The sequence below is a fragment of the Fistularia commersonii genome, chromosome 8, assembly GCF_037954325.1.
Source record: "Fistularia commersonii isolate RoL2024-O1a breed Wild chromosome 8, RoL_Fcom_v1.0, whole genome shotgun sequence".
Taxonomy (NCBI): Eukaryota; Metazoa; Chordata; class Actinopteri; order Syngnathiformes; family Fistulariidae; genus Fistularia; species Fistularia commersonii.
The window spans coordinates 3,787,545-3,815,240 of record NC_141291.1 but is presented as its reverse complement, the minus strand read 5'-3'; the positions used below and the strand labels follow the sequence as shown (position 1 = coordinate 3,815,240).

Sequence of the window (27,696 nt, the reverse complement as noted above, 5' to 3'; positions counted from 1 at the left end):
CCACCACGCGCTCAGATGAGGCCCTGAAGGCATCACATGGCAGAGATCTTCAGTGGATACAGTTGTTTTCCACCGGAGCTGGGTTTATTTATTCTCCGTCCGCAGGTGATATTCCTGTTGGCGTAAAAATCGTCGGAATATTTCTTTGGTTTGCTGTCCTCCCCGGGGGGCGTCGGGGTGCGAGGGGGTACATCAAATAATGGCGTTTTCCCAGGGGGACGGAGCTGCTTTACTTCCAGCTTTGAGGAAAGGTGGACGATCGTGAAGTTCCTGGACGGCGGCGGCGGCGACGGGTGACTCAGCAGGCTGAGAGGTCGCTCTGTGTGTGTGTGTGTGTGTGTGTGTGTGTGTGTGCGGGGATTCTGACTCATCGACCTCCTGCACGCCACCTGGGTTTGACTCAGGTTGGTTAACAACACACACATGCATTCACAGACACACACACACTGCTCACTACATTCACATAGGTGTGCTTATAGGCGTATAAATCGATGTGTGAAGTCGCTCTTATCCTGGAATTGTTGGTGCACACACGTGCACGCACACACACACACACACACACGCATGCATACATGCACGCTTACACGCACAAACACACACTTACACACACACACACACACACACACTGCTCACTCCATACTCATATACATGCTTATAGGCACATACATTGATGTGTGAAGTCACTCTTATCCTTGTATTGTTGGTGCACACACGTGCACACACACGTGCACGCACACACACACACACATACACACATACACACACACACACACACACACACTGCTCACTCCATACTCATACACATGCTTATAGGCACATACATTGATGTGTGAAGTCACTCTGACCCCTTTCAGAGTTTTTGCAAACACACACACACACAAACACACACACATGAAAACATACACACTCTTGCCTAAACACACTCCTATCCACTAGCAATGCTCTCCACGACACATATAAAATATTGTAGCGTACTCAAACATCCTTAGTCTCGTGCACGTGCATGCACACACACGCACACACATACACACATACACACAGACACACACACACACTGCTCACTCCATGTACACATGCGTATAGGCACATACAGTGATGTGTGAAGTCACTATTACCCCTTCCAGAGGTTTTGCAAATACACATACACACACACACACACACACACACACACACACACACACACACACGTATAAAAAACATACACACTCTTGCATAAACTCACTCCTATCCACGGGTGATGCTCTTCGCTACTCATATAACGTAAGTTGCAGTGTACTCAAACATATTGAGTCTCGTGCACATGCAGACACACACAAACAAACACACACACACACACACACGCGAGCGCATGCATGCACGCCCACACACACTCACTCACTTACTCACACCCGCCCACACACACACACACTGCTCACTCCATTTTCACACACATGCTTATAGTCACATTCAGTGATGTGTGAAGTCACTCTTATCCCTTCCAGAGGTTTTTGCAAACAAACACACACACACACACACACACACACACACACACACATAATTAAACACATACACACTTTTGCATGAACACACTCCTATCCACAGGCAATGCTCTCCCCTACACTTATACACAACATGAATTGTAGTGTACTCAAACATATTGATTCCAGTGTACATGCACGCAGACACACACACACACACACACGCACACACAAACACACACACACACACACAGCGCAAGTGTTTATTCATATATCCTTCCTGGCCACCCCTGATCTCCTTCATGTAAAAACACAAGACTTCCAACCTGTCGACCTGCTCATTCTGATCCTGAGCACATATAAGAACCACACACACACACACACAGCCACACACACACACACACACACACACACACACACACACACACACACACACACACACACCTTTCTGCTCCCGGCCTTTTTCCAAGATACGAGCCGCACTAGATAAACGTCTGCACAATCGCTTTGAAAAGTTCCCTCCCACCCCCTTGCTGGAGTGTGTCAGCCTGCTAGCTGCAGCCGGGAGTTTATCTCTCTCTCACACACACACACACACACACACACACACACACACACATATATACACGTGCACGCACACACACTCACACAGGCAGACGGAGGTGCCAATTTATGTTTTTTATCCTCGTCAGGTTGGCCTGCTTTTTTAAAAATTATTTAAATCTCTTGTCTACCGTGTGAGTGTGTGTGTGTGTGTGAGTGTGTGTGTGTGTGTGTGTGTGTGTTTACCTGCAGGCTGCCGCTGCGTCGTGGGCCCCCGCCCCCGGGATGTTCCGGCTGGGAGGGGATTGGACATGTAATCCTGAAATTCGTGAGTTTACTCGTCGGTTAAGAACATATTTCACATTCAGCGAGCGGCGTCGGAGGGATTACTCTCTCAGAGTACTGGGTACGCCCGCGTTTCCTGAAGGCCCTGAACGCCTCCTGCGGCGCCGCCCGGTGGTTCAACCCCGACATGCACGCTAGCGGAAAAAACTGGGTACGGCATGACCTTTGACCCCCAGCGGGCAGAGGAAGTTCGGGCACCAGGGGGAGGGGACGTAAACCAGTGGTGATTCAAATCAGCATTGTCATCCGCGGTAGAAGCCATCACCGTAACACACACACACACACACACACACACACACACACTCACACACGCACACACGCACTCACACACATGCACACACGCACACACACACACAGATTCATTGATTGTATCATGTCTTGCAGCCAGGTCCAGTGTCGACCCCCACCAAGGCGTGGCTGTCCTACTTCTAGCCTGATTGAAACCTAATGAAATCTTTTAATGAGTGCGTGCTTGTCTGTGTGTGTGTGTGTGTGTGTGTGTGTGTGTGTGTGTGTGTGTGTGTGTGTGTGTATGTGTGGGGGGGTAACCTCTGGAGGATAAGATTGCAAGATAAAGCAACACATCACTGCATGTGCCTGCAAGCCTATCTATCTGTATGTAATGAGCAGTGTGTGTGTGTGTGTGTGTGTGTGTGTGTGTGTGTGCGTGCGTGCTAGCATGCATGTGTGGCAGCAAAGACAGGCACACAGGGGCTAAGAGTGACTTCACACGTCACTGCATGTGCCTATAAGCATATGTATGGAGTGAGCAGAGTGTGTGTGTGTGTGTGTGTGTGTGTGTGTGTGTGTGTGTGTGTGTGTGTGTGTGTGTGTGTGTGTCGGTCTGTGTGTTTGTGTGTGTGTGTGGACGTGCATGTGTGCATGTGCACGAGATACAATATGTTTGAGTACACCACATGTGACATGTGTAGCAGGGAGCATCACCAGCGGATAGGAGTGTGTTTATGCAAGAGTGTATATGTTTATATATGTGTGTGTGTGTGTGTGTGTGTGTGTGTGTGAGTGTGTGTTTGTGTGTGTGTGTGTGTGTGTGTGAATACGTGAATGTAACTACCAAAATATTTTAGCAGGCCACAATACATGTACTATCTGCAGCTGAGGACACAAGTGTGTTTATGCATAAGTGTGTATATTTTATATGTAACTGTGTGTGTGGGTGTGTGTTTTTGTGTGTGTGTGTGTGTGTGTGTGTGTGTGTGTGTGTGTGTGTGTGTGTGTGTGTGATTACCAATATGATTGAGTGCACTCCAATACACATAATATTTGCATCTGAGAGTTTTGCCGGTGGATATGAGTGTGTTTATGCAAGAGTGTATTTTATCTGTGTGTGTGTGTGTGTGTGTGTTTGCGCGTGTGTGTATGCGCTTGTGCACATGATTGTCAATATGTTGGAGTGCACTACAATACAATACGAGGGTGTCTAGGCACAAGTGTGTATGCGTGTGTGTGTGTGTGTGTGTGTGTGTGTGTGTCTGTGTGTGTTTCTGTATGTGAGTGCGTGTCCATGCTTCTGTATGTCTGTGTGTGTGTGGAGGGTATGAGTGACTTCACACATCTTGTGTGAAGTAAGCATGTGTATGTAGTGAGCAGTGTGTGTGCATGCATGTGTGTGTGTGTGAGTGTGTGCGTGCGTGCGCACATGATTGTCAGTATGTCAGTATTGTCAGTATAGTGCACTACACTATAGTAAGACTGTGTTTATGCACAAGTGTGTATGTTTGTGTGCGCTTGTGTGTGTGTGTGTGCGCGCGTGCATGCTTATACATGTGTGTGTGTGTGATTGTCTGCGTGTGCATGTTTGTGTGTCTGTGCATGCGTGCACGTGGGACAACCTCTTGAGGGTGAGACTGACTTCACACATCTTATGTGCCTGTAAGTATGTGTATATAATGAGCAGTGTGTGTGTGTGTGTGTGTGTGTGTGTGTGTGTGTGTGTGTGTGTGATATTGTCCGTGCGTGACTGAGTGTGTGGGTGTGTGTGTGTGTGTGTGTTAGTGTATTTGCGCATGCACATGATTGTCAATATGTTTGAGTGCACCATAATACAAGTGTGTTTATGCACAAGTGTTTATGTTTGTGTGTGCTCGCATGTGTGCATGTTTGTACGTGTGTGTGTGTGTGTGTGTGTGTGTGTCTGTGTGTGTGTGTGTGTGTGTGTGTGTGTGTGCATGCTTGCGTGTGAGCGCGCATGTGGGACAACCTCTTGAGGCCAAGAATGATTTCACACATCTTACGTGCCTGTACGCATGTGTATATAATGAGCAGTGTGTGTGTGTGTGCGTGTGTGTGTGTGTGTTTGTGCATGCGTGGGTGTGCGTGTGTGTGTGTGTGTGTGTGTGTGTGTGTCTAAAGCCATCCTCCTGGTCACTGAGGCCTGGAAGGAAACCAGAAGCAGACAGACGGTATCAGCTCTGGGATCATAAATGGACTCTGATATAAGTTTAATTTGAATCATCTCCTCCTTTCCTCCCTCTTTCCTCCTCCTCCTCTTCTTCTTCTTCCTCCTCCTCCTCTTCTTCTTCTTCCTCCTCCTCCTCCTCACCCCCTCTCGTGTTTTGTCGTCCCCGCAGAGAGCTGAGGGGCTGTTCTCCCCCGCACCGAGAAGGAGATAAGAATAGGAGTCGCGTTCACGGGCCTCTCGCTGGAAGGAGGTGGGGGAGGAGATCCAGACAGGGAGGGATGGAGGAGATGGTGGAAGGGTGGTTGGGCGGGGCGGCAAAAGAGAGAACTCAAGGAGACGAGACACGCAAGCCGCACTTTGTGGCGCTTTGAGATTTTGAGTTTTACTTCCCTCCCTCCTCCTCCTCCTCTGGTGTGGAGGGTTTACAGGAGGTGAGATGGAGCTCCGTGGGGGAGCATCAGGAGCTCATCTACTTCCTCTTCCGTGTCCTCTGGATGCGGCGGGAGTGTGTCGACAAGGGGATGGAGGACGTTCTGATGCAACTTCGCATCACACACACGCACGAACGCATCCACGGAGTGGGTGGAGGTCGGCTGCGGGAGGCGGAGTCATCAGAACGCCGCTTGTGAGCGGCATACTGGCATACACTTGTGCAGATTAGCATGAGTAAGCTACGTGTTAGCCAAGTTTAACAGTTAGCATCAGCTAAATGAGTCCCTTTGCTGTATTAGTGCACTGTTGTATTATTAGCATGTATTATTAGCTCTTATCAAGTCATACATGCTATTAGCCCTCAGCCACATATGCTGAGTGGTAAGTTAGCGTTATATATACATCATTGAAGAGCCACTGTCAGAATGACACCCACAGTTTAGCATCATGTAGCTGTTTACCGTTTAGCTCTGCTAGCACTAATAGCCTCAGCATATGTGATGTCGATATAGCGTCAGCACCGGTTAGCATCTCTCAGTGGGTACAAAAACCGCGACCGAAACGCTAAATAGACGTGGCACCGATGTAGGACCATGAGGGTTTATTTTTTGGAAATCTCGCTTCCTGCTGGAAAGTAATGTGTCTCCCTCGCTGTGAACATTTTGCATGTGTTGCCGTGGCAACCTCAGTCACATTTCTGTGCATTTACTGGCATGGCAACGACAATTATCCGCCACTTTTATCGGCTCCTTTAACGGCCGGTCTGGGCGGATTTGCAAGCCCACCCTGCACGTCTGATCACACACACCCACACACACACACACACACACACACATATTTAATTTCTAAGTTTCTTTTGACAAGCTTTACACAGGATTTCACAATGATTAGCATGGTAATTTTGCTAGCATCCGACTAAAGTTCTACACATTTTTGGACAAAGAATCATATGAAGTGTTTTAGCCGCTATTTAAACTTCCATAAGGAACTTATAGATGCTTGGTTATTGGTGGAACTCATAAGCCCCGCCCCTTCTTCTTCTTGCTATGCACCAATTTGAACAGTTATCGTTGTCAGATGTTTTCTCGCACCTTTCAGACACAAAAAGAACTGTCCAGTTGCATTTGGCTCCAGGAAATAACCTCCTCCGGGGGGGAACTATTTACCTTTGCATTCCCACAGGCGGTGTGTGACGTGCACCATCAGCACCGCGCTCAAAAACAAACCACCAAAGAAGAACAAGAAGATGAAGACGTTGTGGACGACATGACGGTGGAAGCGTTTATATCTTCTCTCGCCGCCGAATGAAGAACCCCGTTAGCCGTTAGCTAACTTACTCTGGCCAAAATGTTGATATGAGTTCCTATGGAATTCTCAAAACACAGTGCCTCGGAGAAGAAGCTGTCTGAAAGCATCAAGAACCAGCCTTGATCCCGAAAAAGGCTTTTTCGCGTTCCAAACACACACGTACAGCGCGAGCATCATCTTCCTCACCTTCGTCATCACCATCATCATCATCATCATGCACGATGTAGTGTGAAACCAACGTGGCGAGACAGGGGTCCAGCAGGTGGAACCACTTGTGACGAACGGAAAAGACTATTTCATGTGTGTGTGTGTGTGACATCTTCACACAGTATGTGTGTGTGTGTGTTAAATGTTTCATGCTGTTCTTATTGGCGACCCACGGGAAATCTAAAATAAGCTCCTGCAGATTTTAGATGATACAAATAATTAAAGCGAATGGCAGAGGAGCTTGATAATAACACACACGTCTGATCAAAGGAGGCAGCCAGACATTCTCTACAAGTGTGTGTGTGTGTGTGTGTGTGTGTGTGTGTGTGTGTGTGTGTGTGTGTGTGTGTGTGTGTGAGAGAGAGAGAGAGTTTGTGTTTACGGGGCACGATTCAGACAAGTACCAAAGCTAAACTGAAACGACATCGCCGCTAAGGAGCTCTTTCCGGCGCCTCCAATTGGCCAAACACTTACTTGCATTAAGAGGGAGTATATTTTGATCTATATTCCTGGAAACACACACACACACACACACACACACTTACTGCAGCATAATCTGCCGCATGTCGCAAACAAGCTATATTCAAAGAGTGTGCAATTATGTTGTAATAACATTGTTATACCATGTTTATTACACAGAGCCAGACAAACTCTGCAGGGGTCTTCTTTCCCTTCAGGGGTCGTCATAGCGAATCCACTTCCCCTGCCCAATGCCGTCGTCTCCAAAGCACACAGCATCGTTGTCTTTTTTGACGTGTCCTTTCATTCTGACCGATACCCTTTTATCACCCTTTACATTTTTCTTCACCCATTCCAACCTGTTTGAACCTGTTTTTTCAGCTCTTCTCCACCTTCTCAATTGCTCTGGACTGTTGACCCTAGATACTAAAGGTGTCCCTCTGTCTGTTTTCTGTTCTCACGATGTCCTCTGCAAATGTTATGGTCTATGGTGATTCCTGTCTAACCTCATCAGTCAGCTTGTCCATCACCACTGCAAACAAGAAGGGCCTCAGAGCTGCTCCATGATGAGGTCCTACCTCCTCCTTGAACTTCTCTATCACGCCTACAGCACACCTCGCCACTGTCTCACAACCAGCATACATGTCCTGCACCCGTCGAGCATACTTCTTTGCCACTTTTCTTCATACAGTTCCTCTCTTTGCTCTTACTTGTATGCTTTTTCTAGATCTAGGTCTCCAGCTTCTTCCTTGAAGTCCCTGGAAGTCGGGGGGCCGTGGGAAGGGTTGTGGGGGGGGGTCACCTGTCAATCAGAAAATCCCACCACTCTTCATTATCTGCTCCTCCGGGGGAAGGCAATTATAATTACGCCGCGTTTGTTCGCCCAATCAGCGGGCGTCCTGGTGAAAACCCACTCCAATCACACACTTGCCGGGGCGCAAAAATTTACAGGAAAAGAAGAATAAAATTAGAAGAAAAGAAAAAGCAGGATGATTTTTGATATTTTTAATTAACCGCCGTGCTGTTTCCACCCCGAAGACGTCAGCCATGTTTGTTTTACCTTAGTGCGAAATCAGCCGATTTATCCTCGGCTTACCTGAAGGTGCCGCCGGGTCTACAATCCAGGAAATAGTCTCTTCTCGGGCCACAATAACCAAGCCGGCGGCTTCATAAGTGGTGTATTACCGCCTTATCACACCTACACAATAAAACTTTTTATTTTAAATACAGGCATAAAAAAATCTCATCTGTGTTGCAGGAGAAGTGGAAAGTCAGGGCTGTAAATTATTCAACCAGCAAGAAGAACGTCTCGGGGTTCCTGTCGCAGAACGCTGATGGAAGCACACCGTTTGGGTGTGTGTGTGTGTGTGTGTGTGTGTGTGTTTTCAAGGCTTCAGTAATTTGACTCATCCCCCACTTTCTTTTTCATTTTATCCCTCCAAGGCACTCCCATTTGACTATTATGGTATGTATAGATAACCGGTCAAAACCAATGCCCGTGTAATACGTCAGGATCCACCTGGGCAACGGTCGGTCCTCCTCTGAGTCCACGTGTCGTTGCTTTTCACGCGCCGAGGGACGGAAACGCCACCGTTATTTGTAAATTGAAGAATCCGTGTGATTGACAGGTGACCAGTCCGGGGTTAAACCCCGCCTCTCTCCCATGGCGGCCGACTTTGACTCCGCCCCCGACCGCCCCTACCCCCACCAGGAGACCAGGATAAGAATGAATGAATGAATGCGTGAACGAGACGGCTCTATTAATGTGTTATTACATAAACACATCATGTGTTATTACAACGTAATTACACAAGGTGGATGTGACGCAGCCACGCTTCTGCACGGAGCGGAAGGTTTTTGGAGAAAACACCGACAACAGGTGAGTCAACCAAAACCCAGCCCACGCACACACACACACACACACACACACACACGCGCACACACACACACACACAGAGCACGACAGGGGGTGTCATCAGCCAGACAAATTAGGGAATACTTGACAGGTTGAAGGAATTCTGAATCCAGTGCACACCCACCGTCCGTGTGTGTGTGTGTGTGTGTGTTTGTGTGTGTGTGTGTGGGGGGGGGGGGGGGGCGTAGAAGAAAAGTGTGTTTTTTGCAAGCAAGAGAAGACAAATAAGGTTGGCAGAAGGAATGCAAACACCTCATTTATAAATCCCCACATCGGGGGAGGCAGGCCCAGGAGCTGCGGCACGACGGTGCCCCCTGTGGCCGGACAGCGACACTGCACACACACACACACACACACACACACACACACACACACACATATGAAACCACCAGAGGGGCTCTAAACCCAGGGGTTGTTGCTCCACAGGAAAGGTAGAGCTTGGAGTGGAAACGTGGGTTCTGAACCTGAAGGTTCTCCTGGAACTCTGGTACTCGGTTCCTGCTGGTGCAGGCGACGTTCTCCCATGGATCGGCGTCAGACCACCTTCATCGGACCACAAAGCGGTCACACTTCTTGCATCTGGGACGTCCTCCACCGCTTGTGAGACCGTCATGGAGGTTCTCCTCAAGAAGGTCTGGTGGAAATCATCTTCCAGGTAGCTCTCCATCCTCATCTGGGATGTAGCCTGGACCCGCCCACTCGGCTGAAGAACTTTTGACATTTGGAATTTTTCTTCGGTTCTCTGCAGAATACACACACACACACACACACACACACCCTTGTTGCCATGGGCAATCTCCTCCTGTTCCTCCTGCAAGCGCGACCATCCACCGTCCTGATGTTCTATCATGTCCGTTTGTGTGTGTGTGTGTGTGTGTGTGTGCACGCAATTCATTTGATTTGTCTGATTATTTGACTCCCTGTGATCAATCCCCTGATCAATACGTCTCATCCCGGCGGATAAACTTGCACACGCACGTCCCTCTAACTGTTTGACGGGATTCGCGATCACAGCTGAAATGATTGCGCTGTTTAAGAAAATTTAAAAAAAAAGGAAATAATGTCCCTTAATAACACGTTAATTACAGCGTTAATCCAATCCCACGCCTCCCCTGCTTTAGAGGGAGGAAATGACTGTGATACATAAATCCAGAAAGGAATTTTGGATTTATCCACCTTGTTCTCAAACTCCGTCCGGCCCGAGTCTCCACCTCGTTTTTCATCCTTTCCCAGAGAAAATAGCCTTTTTTTCAAGGGATGAAGAGCTTGTTTGGAACAAACTCAAATCAATTCCTCTGATCGATCGATCAGATGGCAGGATGATTGACGCGTCTGCATGCCGGTGTTGGGTTCTACCCACCCCGACACACACACACACACACACACTGTCAGTTAGAACCGACAAAGAGCGAGAGGGGAAACATCTTCAGAATTGAGCAAACAAAACAGAACCAGGTTGCTGTGACAAACTGGAGTGATGGAATGTGTGTGTGTGTGTGTGTGTGTGTGTGTGTGTGTGTGTGTGTGTGTGTGTGTGTGTGTGTGTGTGTGTGTGGTGCGTGTGTGGGGTTAGCTTCAGAGAGGTGCACAGTATTCCATCAATTGCAGAACGGCTCAGGAATGTCAAACACAGAGGCTGTGGGAGACCCTCCATTAATTACAGTCAAACCTGATTGATTGATTGATTGATTGATTGATTGATTGATCAATCGATCAGTCATTCGATGGATGAATTGACGGACAGATGGATAATTACAGATGGATGGTGACTGGCTGTCTGCCTGGTTTATTAATAGATTGATTCATTGGTCAACTGATCGAATGATGGATGGGTGGTTTGTTGACCGACTGACTGATTGATTGATTGTCTGATAGGTCGTTCGATGGATGGATGATGGTTGGTTTGTGGACAGACTGACTGACTTACTGACCAATCAATTTGTTTAATTGATAGGTCAGTCGATGGATGAATGGGTGGATTGATTGACTGACTGGTTGGTTGGGTTATTGGTTGAGTGATTGATTAATTGATTATCGATCGGTCAGTTGGACGGTCAAATGGACGGTCAGTGGATGGGTGTTGGATTGATGGATAGTTTGTTGGCTGGCTAACTCACTGATTGATTGATTGATTGATTGATTGATTGATTGATTGATTGATTGATTGATTGATTGATTGATTGATTGATTGATTGATTGATCGATCGATCAATTGATTGATCGATTGGATTTGTGGTTGATCATGCAAAAGACCTCAAATGTAAATCACCATTTTTTACAACCCAATTTTATATATATATATATATATATATATATATATATATATATTTACAATGGGTTACCATGGTGATGGTGATTAATGATTAGTTTGTCCTTTCTGGCTTCACTCTTATTTCTTCTTGTTTGTAAGGCACTTTGTTGGCTATTACTCTTATCATTATTATTGTTTGTATAATAATTATTATTATTCTATATGTTATACTGTAATATTATTATCATGTTGTTATTATTATTGTTATCATACATATAAATAATTATTTTTACTATTGTTGTTGTAGGGTCAAAGCCGCCAAAATTACCGGCACAGCTGACTTGGACTCGGTTTCCCGTTCCATTCCAGCGGTGAATCGTGTTCGCCGGAAACGATACCAGAACCACATACGTGCGCACACCCACACCCACACACACACACACACACACACACTATGTTGAAGCGTACAGTAGAACGTAGGCTTGAAATAGGCCCTTCTGCTAGCACGCTAACCCGAGAGCTGGCTCGCTAATACACACCAATGGAGACCGATGTCATTCGCCATCGGGCACTCGTTACCCTTAGCAACCACAGTCACAGGGGGGTGAGCGGGTGTTATGACGCTTGTATTTATGGTCCTTCACCTCCAAAGACCTGAGCTTCTAATTTTAAGATAAGGCCAGACACGAGGGTCAGGGTCAGACGAGCACTGTGTGTGTGTGTGTGTGTGTGTGTGTGTGTGTGTCCTCCCGACGTTCTTGCCGTGCTCCACCTCGGCCCCTCCAAAGCTGCAGGGCCGGAAGGGAAGAAATGGAAACAAAAAATGAGCACAGGCGCAGAGGAGGGAGGAAGAGGAAGAGGAGGAGGGGTTGCTAGGAAACCCATCTAGTTTTTGTTGTTTTTTTCCGGGAGAGGCCGTGATGGACAGGAGGACGGCGTGACCCGAGGACGGAGGGAACCCGTTCCACTTTAACACTTCCTGTCAGAACCCCTTAAATTCACCCAACGGTTTAATCGAGACCCCGTCGAAGGCGAGAAGGAGACGGCGGCGGCCAAATTCCGTCCCCCGGACGCCATTTCTGACTCTCCATCCATGCCGGCGGGTCCCTCCATCCTCCCAGATGAAGGATTTGTTCTGAGACATCTGGTCTGCCGTGACAGTGGAGTCAAATGCAAGAGGCTAAGCAGGAACGCAGAGGAACCCCGCTGGATAAAGTGTCAGCAGATGTTGTTCTCCATCAGTAACAGGGGGAAACGGCGAGAAGGTCGTGACCCCTTGAAACCAACGCTCAGGAGCTCAGAGGGTCTCCAGAACCCAGGTCAGACAAATCTATCCCCTGGGTTCTCTCCACATTCTCCTTCTAGAATTTTCTTTGGTTCTCTCCATGTTCTCCCACCCGCGTTCTTTCCTGCGATTGACGTCCGACCATCCTTGTTAAGCCCCGCCTCCTGCCTCCTGCTCCCCCGGTGAGCGAGATAATCAGCCGACGATGAAGGAACGATCGGGCGAGAACATGGAAGATGTTTTATTCTGCAGAGGAGCCATTAATATTTGACGGGACAAACGGAGGTGGAATCCTGAGCAGGTCCAGGGAGCCCGGCGGAGTCTCAGGAGTGCACGGAATCTGAAGCCGAAACATCTTCGGGTGGGCGTTTCCATGGAAACCAACGGCCCCCTAGGAAACCGTGATGTCACCCACCTAGATGACATCATGTCCGGTGCGGCGTGGAGCTCCGTGGGTGGACAGAACATGCGGTCCACGGAGGAGAGCATCATCTGGAGGAGCAAGAGGGCTTCATGGTGACTTCATGGTGCAAGGGTTTTGGAAAAAAGAAGCGTGGAGCTTAAAGGTGGAAGGAGCAATTAGGTAGACCAACCGCAGCATCCCCCAGATGGACACATCCATGGCTGGAACGTCCCGAGAGGGAGGGAAGGAAGGAAGGGAGGGAAAGACGTCCACCTGCTTCTCCTGAGAAACCTCAGGAAGAAGGAAGGAGGGATGGATGGATGGATGGACGGAGATGAAAGAAGGAAGGATGGATGGATGGATGGACGAATGGATGGATGGACAGATAGTTGGGTTGATGGATGGATGGATGGATGGATGGATGGATGGATGGATGGACGGACCGACGGACAGATGGACGGACGGACGGATGGATGGATGGATAGATAAATGGATGGATGGATGGATGGATGGATGGATGGATGGATGGATGGATGGATGGATGGATGGATGGATGGATGGATAAAAAAATGAAAGAATGAATGATAAATTGATGGATGGATGGATGGATGTATTAATGTCTGGGTGGATAGATGGGTTGATAAATTAATGGATGGATTATAGACGAAGGACGGACGGACGGATGGATGGACGGATTTTTATCTTCTCCACATCCAAGTCTCATCCCGTCAGGAAACATCTACGTGAAGCACAGATATCAGGGTCTGGCCAAGTGTGTGTGTGTGTGTGTGTGTGTGTGTGTGTGTGTGTGTGTGTGTGTTTGTGTGTGTGTGTGTGCATGTGTGTGGATTAATGAAAGACAACCGGGTTTTGAAGAAGAATACTTCCCGGATGTGGACCCACCAGAGAAGAATGAGGCTCCTGCAGGCTTGGACTCCCCTCCTCTAGGGGGCGCTCCGAGCCGTCCAGAGGTCGGACATGTCTGTATGATTGACGGCCGTCCCGTCCCCCATTAAGCCCCGCCCCTCCATTAAAACAAGTTATATCCCATAAACATGACGGTGTGGCTCCACGTGTCCGAAATCCCAATGAGCTTCACCCTCCGATGTTCTCCACGCCTTTTCCCGTGGCTTAATATAACCCCCGCTTCCTGGAGGGTCCGTTTCGGCCCGTCGATTTGTTCCGGCCAAGGACGGCGGCGGCGGCGGCTGCAGCCACCGAGGGAGGGGGTGAAGCTTCGCAATCAAACGTTCTGCTTGGGAGAAGAGCCGGAGGTCCGTCACAGAGCCGGAGAGGACGGGTTCTTCTCCAGGCGACCTTCAGTCTCGTCCTCGCCCACGTGTTCTCGCACCATAACAGAGCCGCAGGTTCCCTCCTCCCGGCAGGTCGCCGGAGCTGGAGCTCCATCATCCACCGGGATGACACGGATGCTTTGGGGATTTCCGGTGATTGGCTGCCGCCATCTAATCCACAACCAATCATCTTCCTCCATCTAACCCTGAGCCAATAATCTTCCTCCATCTAACCCCGAGCCAATCATCTGCGTGTGTGTGTGAGTGAGTGCATGTGTGTGTGTGTGTGTGTGAGTTTGTGTGTATAAATGCATGTGTGTGTGTGTGTGTGTGTGTGTGTGTGTGTGTGTCTTCCCAGATGCTCGTATCACGTTCCTTATCTTGACCTTGTCTCACATCACCTCCGGGAGGAGAGATGATGTTGGTAGGCATTCAGATCAGTCAGTGTCACAAGCTGGACACACACACATACACACACACACACACACACACACACACCATACACACACCTCTCCCCCCAATCACTGATTGCAGAAACATTAAACACAAGTCATTAATGGGCAGTGTTATGGCTTCCTAAACACATCAGCAAGGCTACAGTGTGTGTGTGTGTGTGTGTGTGTGTGTGTGTGTGTGTGTGTGTGTGTGTGTGCGCGTGTGTGTCAGGCCAGCTGTCAATCATCTGACAGTTTACATTCTCATTCCCACCTGCAGACCATTTAGAGCCTTCACAGAACCTGGAGGAACCAATGCAGGAGAACATGGAGAACTCCGACTCTCTGGAGAACAGGAGGTTCCATCTGAGACGTCCTCTCCAGGCAACGTTTGGTGGACCCACCCCGGTTCCAGGTTCTAGACTCTTCCCTCCGCGGACCATCAGTCCAGGCGCTGCAGGTCCTTCAGGTGGCGTCCATGGATGCTCTGCAGCAGCAGCAGCTCCTGGAGAGTAGCTTCTCAGACCTTCTGCATTCAACCGGAGGAGGATCATCAGATGGATGATAATCTCTCCCTCTTTCTTTACTCCATCTCTTCTTTCTCTCTTCCTGCCCCTCCCCCACCCCGTCCCTGGAGCCTGGACGAAGGTAAAGGTCATGGATAAAGTGTCAGCAGATGTTGTTCTCCATCGGTAACAGGAAGAAACGACGAGAAGGTCAAGGGTCGTGATCCCTGGGAGCCAACGCCTCAGACCTCAGAACATCTCCAGGTCCAGGTTAGAGAGATAGTTCTTGCCGGGTTCTCCTGCCTGGATTCTGTTTGTGTGGAGCCTCCATGTTCTCCTTGCTAGGTTTTCTCCATGTCCTCCATCAGGAGATGCATTGAAGACTCCAAATAGTCTCAGGTGTGAAAGAGTGAATGACTGGTTTGAGACCTTTGTGATTGACAGCTGACCAGTTAAGCCCCGCCCTCATCCTGGCTTTTCCCATCTTCAGGAGAGCCTCTCCAAGTGATTGCCAGCTGTCCGTCAGCCGTCAAACATCCCTCGGTCTGTTCCTCGTCACCGCCGGCGAGAAGGTGGTCACTCTTCAGAAAAAATGAAGCGAGCCATCGGCGGCAGCCGCTCCTCCACCACCTTCACGGTCTGATTTCCTCGCAGGAACCAGATGAAGATGCAACCGTTCTCCTCGTGCAGACCTGGATCCGTGGAGCTGTGGAGCTCTGTCCCCCCCCGGTGTTTGGAGCAGGACCTGCAGCGGATGTCACCCCACCTCCACTTAGTTCCCTCCTCTCCAGACGTGAATCGGTCAAGCCCTACCAAGTTTTGGCACGCTCTCCTGCACATTAGCAATTAGCATTCGGTATGGCCACAAGACGGGGCATTGGCCGCCTGGCAACAGGATCAAACCGGAGCACCTGGTAGGACCTCCGGGCAGGTTTCAAAGTATGGAGCGGTCTGGACCCGAATGGACGCTTGAAATATTCAACAGAAATACAACGCGGACCAACAGCTAGCGCGGAGCAAGAGGAGGCTCCGAGGAAGCCCGAAGACGTTCCGGAGGGGGGCGCCGTGTCTTTTTAATCTTCTGCAGACTCTCGCCATGAAACAGATTACATAAATAGATTAAATGGAATCAGTAATATCAGAAAGACTCGCGGTCCAAATATAAACTCCTTGGATCGTGTTTGCGAAAAAAAAAGAGAAATGAAAGTGTTATTTTATTTCCATTTCATGGCTATTGGGTTCATTAAATGGACACGATTCTGCTTCTTGTTTTGCAGGACTGAAGCCAATTAAAAAAGCCGTAGCAAACACTGACCCTCCAAACCAATTAGAGGGGAAAGAATGCGTTAAAGGGTGAAAGAGAAGGTAAACAAACGCATGCTGCCCAAACATTTACGACACTATGGCAATTTCAATTAGCCGTTTTGGAGTCACGTTGCTCCGTCATTTCCTGGGACTCAATGAACACACTGAAATGCTATATATTGGGCATTTTCTCTGAACCATCTCAAAGTTTTGGTTTTCTGTCATTGCCGAACTCATCCAATATACAAACAATATTTCCTTTATACTTCTTTGTGTAACCATATGGATTAAAGATGGATTATAGATAGGATTACAAGAATTGCAGTAACTATAGAGGAATAGATTTGATGAGCCATGCATTGAAGTTATGGGAAAGAGTAGTGGAAGCCAGAGTGAGAGCAGAAATCAGCTTTGTGAGCAGCAGTAAGGGTTGCCAAGGAAGAGTAGGACAGAGGGTCTGGCCGAGAGGGTACAGAGTACAGAGAAGGTCAGAGAGAGCTGAATTGTGCCTTTTAGACACAGAAAAAGCATACAACAGGGTGCAAAGAGCTGTGGTACTGTCTGAGGAAGACTGGGGTGGCAGGGAGGTATGTTTGACTGGCGCAGGACATGTATGCCAGCTGTACTGTAGTGTCCCGTGAGTGTGACAGAGAACTTCAAGGTGGAGGTCAGGAGTGTATAAGGGAGCAGCTCTGGGCCCATTTTTGTTTGCTGCGCTGATGGACGGGTTGACAGAGGAGGTTAGACAGGAATCTGCATGGATCATGATGTTTGCAGATGACATTGTGATCAGTAGCAGGTGGTGGCATGGTTTGGAGACAGCGGCGTTGATGAAAAGGCAAGAAGCAGAGCTTGAGGTTGCAGAGATGACAATGTAGAAGTTCTCTTTGGGAGTGATACAAGCAGACAACTGGGTGCAAAGAGAGGAACTAGGCGACTGTGAGAGGAAGAGTGGCAGAGAATTACATTACACTGGTGCAAGACTCGTATGCCAGCTGTGAGACAGTATAGAGGTGTGCTGTAGGTGTGACAGAGAACTTCAAGATGGAGGTCGGGAGTGCATAACAGAGCAGCTCTGGGCCCATTTTTGTTTGCTGCGCTAATGGGCAGGTTGACAGATGAGGTTAGACGGGAATCTGCATGGATCATGATGTTTGTAGATGACATTGTCATCTGTAGAGAGAGCAGGAAGCAGGTGGAGGAGGTCGAAGTATGGTCTGGAAAGGAGAGGAATGAAGGGTAGCAAGCTAGAAGACGTGTCAGGATGAGAGGTTCCCAAGTGAAACAATGAGGCCAAAGGCAGTGGAGATAAAGAAGGTGGAGAATTTGAAGTACCGAGGGTCAGCAATTCAGAGCAATGGAGTGGGTGGAGAAGATGTGGAGGAATGTGTGCAAGCAGGTTGAAACAGGAGGAGAAAAGTGTCAGGTTTGGTTCGTTTCAACGAGCTGTTGGTCAATTTGTCATCTCAAGATAAAGTCGCCTTCCATTCCTTCCAGGTTGGAGATATCTTCTTTCTCCATTTTGAACATACACATATACAGAGTATGTCTAAATTAAATGGCGTCTAGCACACATCTGCGAGGTTATGGGCCGTGGAGATTAACATTCATTCCACTCAAACGTCCTCTCGTGCTGCAACGGCACGATTAAATCTGCGGGTTTATGGTTAATAAACTTAAAAACGACACGGATTAACTGGCAATAACTGGAACTAATTCCTCCGAGATGAAGGTCCGGCGCTCGCGTCAACGGCGGACATATTGGGACGTGTACAGTTACTTCATTCTATCGCCATAATGGAAATCTATTATGCCGCTTTTTCTCCCCCGTCTGCGGCCCAATTGGAGAATCTGCTCCCCATATTCTCTCCACGCCCCGTCGCCTTCGCGTTATTCCTTCGAAGGAAATCAGCCGCTTTGACTGAAGGAGAGAAAATGAAAATACATTTTATTTAAAATAAATAAATAAAAAAGGACAGGACGTTGGCCTGGTAATGATTACACATTTTAAATAGTACACAGCTCATTGGCGATATCGAGTGCCACCCCTTGATTTATGTGTCTTCATCACTGCAGTAATGCAGAAATGATCTTGTTTATGGGTGGTGGAGCTCACCCGGATGAATTTAAAATCAGTTTCAACTACCAGAGTAACTGATTGCATTTACTCATTTGACTCAAACTAAGTAACATCTGTGTGTACTTGTGCAGTAGTTTGTCAAACTTGGTGGTTTTACTCAGACCCTCGGCTATCTAACACCACTGACCGCGAACAAATGGTCCTTCAAACACAGTATTCGATCAAATTTCGAACCGAGCTGCGAACAAGCCTTGGTGCACGGCCACGCTAACAAAAAAACTCACCGGCCTTCCGTGTTGTGGCGTCGTAGCATAGCGGCGGTTGTTTTTTCTGTAAGCTAGCCCTCATTATGGCCACGAAAAAAGTGAAAAGTGCTAGTGGCTAAGAAGCTAAGAATTACAGTCGATCTGAAGAAGGAAATAGCAGCTAAACCTGAGGGTGGCGTTCGTGTCACAGATCTCGCCTAGCAATGACATGGCTAGTCAACCAGCTGAAGAACAAAGATGAGCGAGCTAAAGGGGGCTAATGTGGCTAAAGCAATTACTACGGTCCCAAAGCAAAGGTCTCAAGTCTTAGAAGAAGTAGAAAAGTGATTGTTAGTTCGAATGAATGAGATAGCATTAGCATTAGCATTAGCATTAGCGAGGCCCTCATATGCGAGAAGGCTTTACTTTTGCTGATTTAGTGAAGGAAACGCCAAGTACAAGTGCCGGCAAGAAGAGAGAGAACGCCAAAATGGTCAGACGTCGCTATTTCTGTTATTGACAGCTGATGCGACCAGGTAAAACCCCACCTCTCGAACCAACACATCTGGGATTGGCTTGCTAAGCAGTAAAAGAAAATGACAGATTACCATCTGCTACCTCCTTAAATTAATGAATAATTTGGTCATTAGCTCCTGACCTCCAAACGAGGGACCTTGGCGGAACCCATTTGGATGCATTTGGGTCCCTGAGGGGAACGCCACTTCCCTTAAGAGCAAGACAGGCTGCAGCTTCATTAGGATTTATTTTAAAAGTCGCTATCGGAGGCCTTGGCCGATAGAAGGGAACATTCCAGCTGTGTCAGGCAAGAAAAGAGTCGGTATCAACACTTCCTTGTCATCGTCTGCGACGGCATGGCCTTGACCCGTTCTCACCGGGGAGATCTGAAAATAATATTTGCCACAGAAGATGAGCATAATGGGCTAAATAATCCAGGATTAATGGCCTCTCGTCGATTGTTATGAGGAGCTTTGCCAGTAGTACTCCTGTTACCTCTGTGAATATTAGCACGGCAAAGATAACACCTTGTAAGAGATGCACCTGATGACTCATACATACCCAATACATGTCACACCATGGATTTCGACACTAGTTGGCGCAGCGGTTCGCATTTCCGCCTCACAGCAAGAAGGTCCCTGGTTGGATATTTTCTGTGTGGAGCCTCCAGGTTTTCCTTGTGTCTCCGTGAGGTTCCTCCAGGTTCCTCCCGCAGTCCAAAAACATGCCGGAGGTGCTTTGTAGACCCGAAATTACCCAGATATGTGAATGAGAAAGTGAATGAGAGGGCGTGTGTCTCTTTATGTAGCCCTGCGATCACTTGGCGATCAGTCCAGGGCGAACCCCACCTGTCAGCCAATGACAGTGAAGATAGCACAGCTTTAACCCTCCCATATTAGAGTTAATAAAGTTACGCAACGCACTACCTCAACAAGTTGTATTCCTGACCACAAATATAATGACGCACCAAACCGTACAACCACAGTTAACCCCACTGTCACTCCAGAGAATCTCAATTCTGGATAGAAAATGCAGCAACTCCTTTATTATTTACATGAAACTTATTCCCTGGACGTCAAAACAAAAATGATATTTTAAATAAATTTGATAAGGAATCGATTGCCAAGCTGCGAACTATGTATCTGGCTCTACACATAACCCCCAAGGCAAAAGAGACCCGCTTCAAAACTATGAATGACATCTACCCATCTAAGGAATTATTGAGAGTACGCTTTAATATTGAAGATAATATTTGGACATTTTGTGAAGACAACATTGAAACCACTGACCATATATTTTTCTCATGCGAAAAAGTACAGGGCTTTTGGGCTAAAACTCAAAAATGGGTTTAAGACAAATTTCCATCATCACCAGTTTCCTTCTCAAGAAATGATATAACAACTGGTTTACTTTTAAGCAACAAAAGAGATGAACTATGTGTCAATGTTATTTTAGGCCTGGCCAAGTTGTTAATTCACAAAAACAGAATGCAAAAGTGTTCCCCCAATTTGACGTTCTTTGTTAACAATTTTGAATGATATAAAAAATCCTTAAAACTTATGGACAAATCCAAAAAACAAAAAATATACAGTTTGATGTCTGAGATTCCTTGTGAACCACCAAGTTAAATACATATTATATTCCCCTTGCAAGTTGTTTATGTTTTTTTATATTTTATTTATCTACCTATTTATTTATTCATTTTCTTTCACTTTCTTTTTCATCTAGCATTAAACATTTCTCACAAACCTTTAACACTGATAACCTGTTCAGTTAAGTGATTACATACAGTACCAAGCTCCTTATTTCCTTTGATTCCTCATCCTCGATTGATTCATTGACATTCAATTCTACCTTGTCATGTTTATATGTACACATGTATATCTGTTTATACTATTTATGTTCAATAAAAGAATAAAAAAATGTGAAAAAAAGATCTCATGGAGGCCAGGAGTTGCGGCTGCCGCTGCCTTTGCAACACAGCGCCCCCTTGTGGCAAAATGGAGTATGGCAAAAATAACAACACCTAAGGACGAAACCATTCCTGTAGGTGACGCGAACACGGATGGCCAACGCTGACATCGAATATGAATCGAATCGTGGATCTTTCTTCGTGGAATTAAATCGGGGGTTTAACAGCTAGTGAAATCTACATTTTTCCCCTTTGTGCTTTTTTTATTTAAAGAGTGTCTGAGGTGTCCTGCTCCCCGCGCGGTGATCCGGTTGGTGCGGTCCAATAGTATTGAAGGCATAACTGAAAAGCGGTTTGTTTTTGGTGGAGGAGCCTCGCTGGCTGCAGACGCTGCACCGTGGGGCCGTTTTTAATAAAAAATAAAAAACAAACAAACAAACAACGGCACTCGCTCTTTCGCACCGGGGCTGAAATTTTCACAGCGTTTTTTTCTAGCTCGCCATGGCTCTGTGCGGGGGTGTCGGAGCCATGGCTCTGCCCAGCGAGCTTATCGTCCACATCTTCTCCTTCCTGTCCGACCGAGACAAGCTGCGGGCCTCGGCCGTGTGCTCCCGGTGGAGGGAGTGTCTCTTCTACCCGGCGCTGTGGACCGAGCTGAAACTGCGGATCGGCGGCGGCTGCAACGCCAACGGCAACGGCGGCGTCTCCAGCTCGGAGGAGTCCCCGAGGTTGGAGTTCCTCATGCGGAAGTTCGGCTCCTTCGTGCGGGAGCTGCAGCTGGAGCTGGCGCCGGTGGAGGGTTACCTCAGCCCGCTGAGCAGCGACCCGTCGTCGGCCAGGGTGGACCAGCCCCTCGGTTCCGACAACGACCCGCAGCTCTCGGACCGATGGAGGGACGCCATGGCCATCTATTTGGACCAGGTGTTGTGCGTGTTCACCAGCATCCGCAATAACAGGTAAGCTAACGGTCCTCCCCGCTAGCTTCATTTATACCCGTTGGGGGACATTATTGTATTTCCGCTAGCAGCTAGCTAGCTAGCCTAGCTAACCTAGCTATAAACAAACCCTGACATTCTGCGTTACGTAACACGGTCACGTCTGTGGTGAGCTTAGCATCCATACGCTGTATTCCCCAGCATCCCCGGAGTTTACGCTTACGTGTAACGTGTCAACAAACAAACGAGAACGCAAATACATTTTATTTTTACGGGCTTCCATCGTGGTGAAACCACACGCACTTGGGTTCGTTAGCCAGGCCGGCCCCAGGGGTTTTCCTGTGGTAAAAACAGCTCTCTAAGCTAGCAGGTACAAAGCAAGCTGCGGCTGGGAGAGCCTTTGTTGGCAGTGACTTGCTGATATCAGCGCTGACACACACACACACACACACACACACACACACACACACACACACACACACACTGTATTGTGTGTGTGTGTGTGTGTGTGTGTGTGTGCTCATATACATGTATACGTAGCTCTGCTGCGTTCAATGCATGCTACAGAATACAGGGACTTCCATATGCTACATGCCCATTCTCTATACTTTGTCCATTCTTGCTGTGTAAGTCACTTTTCTGTTTAAAAAAAAAACCTCTTATCTATGAGGGTCCTGATGGTTGTGCAGAGCTGTCCGCTCCCCTTTCTGTGCTTCTCCCACATTCTCCATTATTCTCCCCAGTGCTTTGATGCTTTGAAATCCAGCAACACCCACCCAAAGTTGTGAACTTCAAGTCTTGCAGTTCTGCTGAGGGGTTTTGAAAGCTCCTGCTATTGTTAGAGCAGGTTTTTTAACTTTTTGCCCCCCCCCACATCCTCCTCCTCCTCTTCATCGCATAAGTCTGCGGTTTGAAGTATGCGTTTGTGCGGAAAGATGTCAGCGTTGTGAATTTTCCTTGGTGTAAATGTCACAGGGCGTGCGGTGAAAGCTTTGGGAAAATAAGACGTTTGAATGGATCTTGTTATAAGCCGGGAATTAAATCGCGCCGGTTGGAATGCCACCTCTATTGCACAACTTGGCGTATTCATTCATTGTCCTCTAAAGACGCCGCACAGGCTAGGAGATAATATCAGAGCCATACAGGTTTTTTTTTATTTTGCTAAATGTTTAATCTTGGACTGGCATTGGTGAAAGTGATGGCAGCATCACCAGATTGGCCACGCTCATCGTCCTAATTTACCTTCAGAGGTGTTATCATTCAGTTTCAGGCATTTCCTGTGGAGCATGCTGATAAGAGCTCAGAAAAAATGGCATGTTATGAAATTGAAAAATGTCAGTCACCACTTTTTCATCAGTTTCCGGTGCCAGGATGTCGTAGGCCCTGAAACAGCAGCGCAGCTCAGCCGTAGCTCTGTGTATGACAGGCGAAAACCTACCAATATATATGATATTTCGGCACAGCTCAAGGTGAAACTAAATTTACACTCCCACATTTCTATAGGATTAGAAACTAGTATTGGACTCTTGGAGAGAATAGCGTGGGAACAGCTTAACCCCCTGAAAGTCGCCCTGCGTTCGCCGCCGCATCATCGCTCTGTGTAATGAACCCCACCTCACGTCTCCGATGCGTCGGCGCCCTCGTAGAAACAGCTCTCCGTCGTTCACAGAGGAGCGAAGGTGTTTTCCGGGACACGTCGACACGAGCGTCTCGGGATTCAAATGATCTCCTTAATTATTAACCAAATGCACGGCAATCTTTCGGAGGAATATTTACACAGCAAACATTACAAAGCAGTAATCTGGAATTAGAAGACGCAGCTGAGTTTACACAACGCGGCGAAAGACGGATCAGTCACGTGTCGGCCGGATCCTGTGTCCCTGTCTTCTTCACCAAGTCCTGTCCAGGCGCCGCATCCAGAAACGCTCAGCAGGTTCATTGAAGACTAAATTGTCCGCGAGTGTGAACGGTTGGATGTGATTGACAGGCGACCCGGCGAGGTTAAACCCCGTCTCTCAAACCCGTGCCAGCCGGGATCGGTTCCAGCGCCCCCCCTACCCGTGAGCAGCTGTGCGCTATAAATAGAATGACTGAGCGAACAACTTAATGAGTCCGAGTTGTGGGTCTTTTAGCACCAGCTGCTGTCGGCGTCGCTCTCTGCTTTAATTTGCACGCAGGGGTAAACAGCCTTGTTAATAACATAATGAGTTCCCTTTATATTTCTGTGTAAATATTGCCCGTCTCTTTTCTCTTTCCCTCTCAGGAACCTGCAGAAGCTGAGCCTGTACGGAGACACCTGCGTTCTGCAGCAGGAGGGCCTGCTGGACAGCTCTAAGCTGCTCCAGATCCACCAGGGCGACAAAAAAATCAACGAGTAAGTGGCTGGGATGGCAAAACAGGCCTCGTGAAACAGGATTAGACTCTCCACGCGGCATGTTATTACCGCGGCTCGCTACGGCGCCCGTACGAGGTGTTTGGCCGAGATTAGCGATCGATGCATCGGCCAGGTGGTTTCTAAACAGAAAATCTCACGGAGGGAGAGAGAAGTTTCAGTTTGGCGTGTTCAAATATTCCACAGCGCCAGCGTCCTCCGATACGCCGAGTGGTAGAACTGGCTCGGACGGAGGAGGCGTCTGGGAATCTGGCGTCAATTCCGACGCTTTATTTTCGTGAAGTTTTTCCTCTCTCGGGCTCCCGTCACAGGGATCAGAGAGCAGGTCAGCTGCAGAGAGGCGCACCAGCGAGCACGGAAATGAATAAAACTTTGCGGAGAGTCCAAAGCGGAGTGATATTTTCAAGTTACATCCGGACAGCCTTTGTGGCCTCTGTGGATTCGCAAGGGCGATACCTTCAAGGTCTTCTTCTTCTTCCTCCTTGTAGAATCCAGCAGTTGTTCATGGAGCTGCTGTCCAACAGCAGGCAGCTGCGATGGTTGTCCTGCAGCTTCATGCTGGGTCTGGTGATCCCCTGCTCCCTGGCCTGCCTGTCGAACCCCTCCGCTGAGACCCTGCAGCACCTCAGTCTCCTGGACCACCAGCTCGGTACGCCGGGGCTTCCTGGGATTCATGGCTCTGCAGGCCGACTGCACACTGGCCGGCTCCACCCTCTCGATGACGCATCGAACTGAACCCGTCTCGCCCGCGTTCACGTCTCCCCAGGTCCGCTCATCTCGCCGTCGGAGTTGGACCGTCTCTCCATGCTTCATTCCCTGGCCCTGGATTTCTCGGACCTGACGTCGGAGCTGTGCGGTCTCCTGGCGTCGCCGCGCCGCACTCCGCTGCATCGCCTGTCGCTCCTCTTGAACGGCGCCGCCCTGGAATTCAAACCGTTGGACGGGACGGCCACCGAGGACGACTGGAAGGCACTGGTAATGCAGCAGATGCGACTGTATTTAATCCGTTAAAAAAAAAAAAAAAAAAAAAACATACAACAACCTCACGCCGTCGCCTCCAGGTCAGCGTGAGCGCCAATTTGCGAGTGTACATCATGGCGCTGGAGGTGGACAGCTCGGAGCTCCTCAGGGTCCTGAAGCCCAGCCTCCCTCTCGAGCGCCTCCACCTGGACAGCTACAGCACGCTGGTGACGGACGCCACCCTGGAGCTCATCTCGCAGCAGTACAACAAGACGCTGACCCACTTCCTGCTGCTGAGGGACGACCCGGACTTCCCCGACTTCAGCGTCAACCGTAACGAAGACCCGCTGGTGCTGCTGGCCTGGAGGTGTACTCAGCTGGCTGTCCTGGTGATTCACGGTGAGCCGGGTTCACGGGGGGGCCAACTAACGTTATTTTTGAATCGTCCCCCCCCCGGGCGTCTTCCGGGGAAAATGTCACTCGTATCAAAAATGGCTCTACGTCCCAGCAGCTGGGGGATGTTTGAGTTAGCAGAGCTAGCGCAGAAGCGAGCATCGCCCTCTGGCCCGGAGGGACAGACCCACGTCGGTCCCGGACCTTCTGACGGAGGGAGATGTCGGCGTGGCTTATTTCCCCAAACAGACCCCGCTGGGTTGTGTCCTCTGCACAACCAGAACGTCCATTCTTAGCAGGAATGCGTTGTTGTTATTTGTTGGCAGATGGCCATCCCCCCCCCCCCAGCTGTATGTTTCTCATGGATATTTCTGAAAGCCTTTTGCGCCGCGTCAACGGCCGATGGTTTCAGCGGGCTGTACGACCCCGCCTTTGACCGGCATGTTTCCAGGTAGATCCAGAAACGCCCTCATTGTTTCCATATTTGCTCCCCCCTGGACGGGCCGGGGGGGGGAAATCAATCCTCTCTTGTGTCTTCGCACAAGCACAGTTCCTGAAAGCTGCGGCATTTTTGAGGGAAAAATATTTTTTATTTTACGCCGGAGATTTCAGTTGCTCTCATTCATTCCTTCTTTTTTTTTTTTTTTTTTTGGGGGGGGGGATTTTGCTGCACGCCGACGGCCCGCCAAACCTGACTGACGAGGCCGGACCCAAGAAGAATGCGTCTTCGGCGGGAACGTTGCGCCTTCCTTATATTGTCGGTCCTCTCTCTCCCCTGCAGGTTACACCGTGTGGTCTCACAACCTGGTGGCCATCTCCCGCCTCCGGGGCTCCAGCCTGCGCGTCCTGACCGTGTCTGAGGAGAGCATCGACTTCGACCCCGACCAGTCGGTGTGCATGGAGGGCGACCCGGTCCACAACCTGGTCAAGGAGGTCTCGCTGGGCCTCGGCCGCGTCTGGCACCCGTGCTTGGATTCCGGCCTGGTCCTGTCCGAACCCACCCAGCACTTCCATCGCGAGCTGCACGCCTTCAGCGCGGGCATGTAGGCGGGCGGTCCCGACAACACCCCCCCCCCTCCCCCCCGAACTGCGTCAAGACTAGGCCGGAGCGAGCGGGTCTTCCCTCGCCCCGGGCGGGATGTCTAAACCCAGGTTGTATTCACACACGTCCTGTCCAGAAACGCGGGCGCCTCCTTCCGCGCAACATCGCCTTTTAACACGCAGCAGGGTCTCTGCTTACTACCCGCGGTCTATATTTTTTCCACAAAACGCCGGTATTTTATTCGCAATAATGCTACGAGGGCCAGTTAGCATGGCCGCCGCTGCCGAGACGTGCCAGTGCAAACCGGCGGTGGACCCGAACAACCGGGTGGGGGGTGTGTGTGTGTGTGTGAATACAGCCCGGCTTTGGACAGGGGGGGGGTTATTCTTTTGTCCGACGTCAGCCTGAAATCTTCCTACTTTCCCCTCCTTCACGGAGAAACAGACGGATTCCTCGATGTTTTTTTTTGTTTTGTTTTGTTTTTTTTTTCTTCTTTTTAAACGCGGCCCGTCAAATCAGCGCTGTCCCATCACGCCCCCCCCAGGGCCGCGCCCTGCATCTCGCTCCGGTCTGGTCTTGCCCACAACTCAGCGTCTCCCCCTCACTTTAACAACCTCCGGAGCCTCTGTATGACCCAACTTTATTTTTTATCCCCCC

The 27,696-nt window shown here is 48.9% G+C and overlaps 1 protein-coding gene across 1 annotated transcript; it reads left to right on the top strand.

Annotated features, from left to right (window-relative positions):
* Positions 1 to 21,668: 21,668 nt before the first annotated feature.
* fbxo33 (F-box protein 33) lies at positions 21,669 to 27,696 on the top strand. Its single transcript, XM_086150542.1, has 6 exons — positions 21,669 to 22,273; positions 24,516 to 24,626; positions 25,133 to 25,293; positions 25,411 to 25,619; positions 25,706 to 26,003; positions 26,779 to 27,696. The coding sequence occupies exons 1-6, from the start codon at positions 21,819 to 21,821 to the stop codon at positions 27,042 to 27,044; spliced, it is 1,500 nt and encodes a 499-aa protein (XP_086006668.1). The 5' UTR covers positions 21,669 to 21,818; the 3' UTR covers positions 27,045 to 27,696.

Coding starts and splice junctions, on each gene's coding strand:
- fbxo33 (XM_086150542.1), top strand. CDS start 21,819: ATGGCTCTGTGCGGGGGTGTCGGAGCCATGGCTCTGCCCAGCGAGCTT. Junction 25,620..25,705: donor AGGACGACTGGAAGGCACTG/GTAATGCAGCAG, acceptor CGTCGCCTCCAG/GTCAGCGTGAGCGCCAATTT. Junction 26,004..26,778: donor GGCTGTCCTGGTGATTCACG/GTGAGCCGGGTT, acceptor TCTCCCCTGCAG/GTTACACCGTGTGGTCTCAC.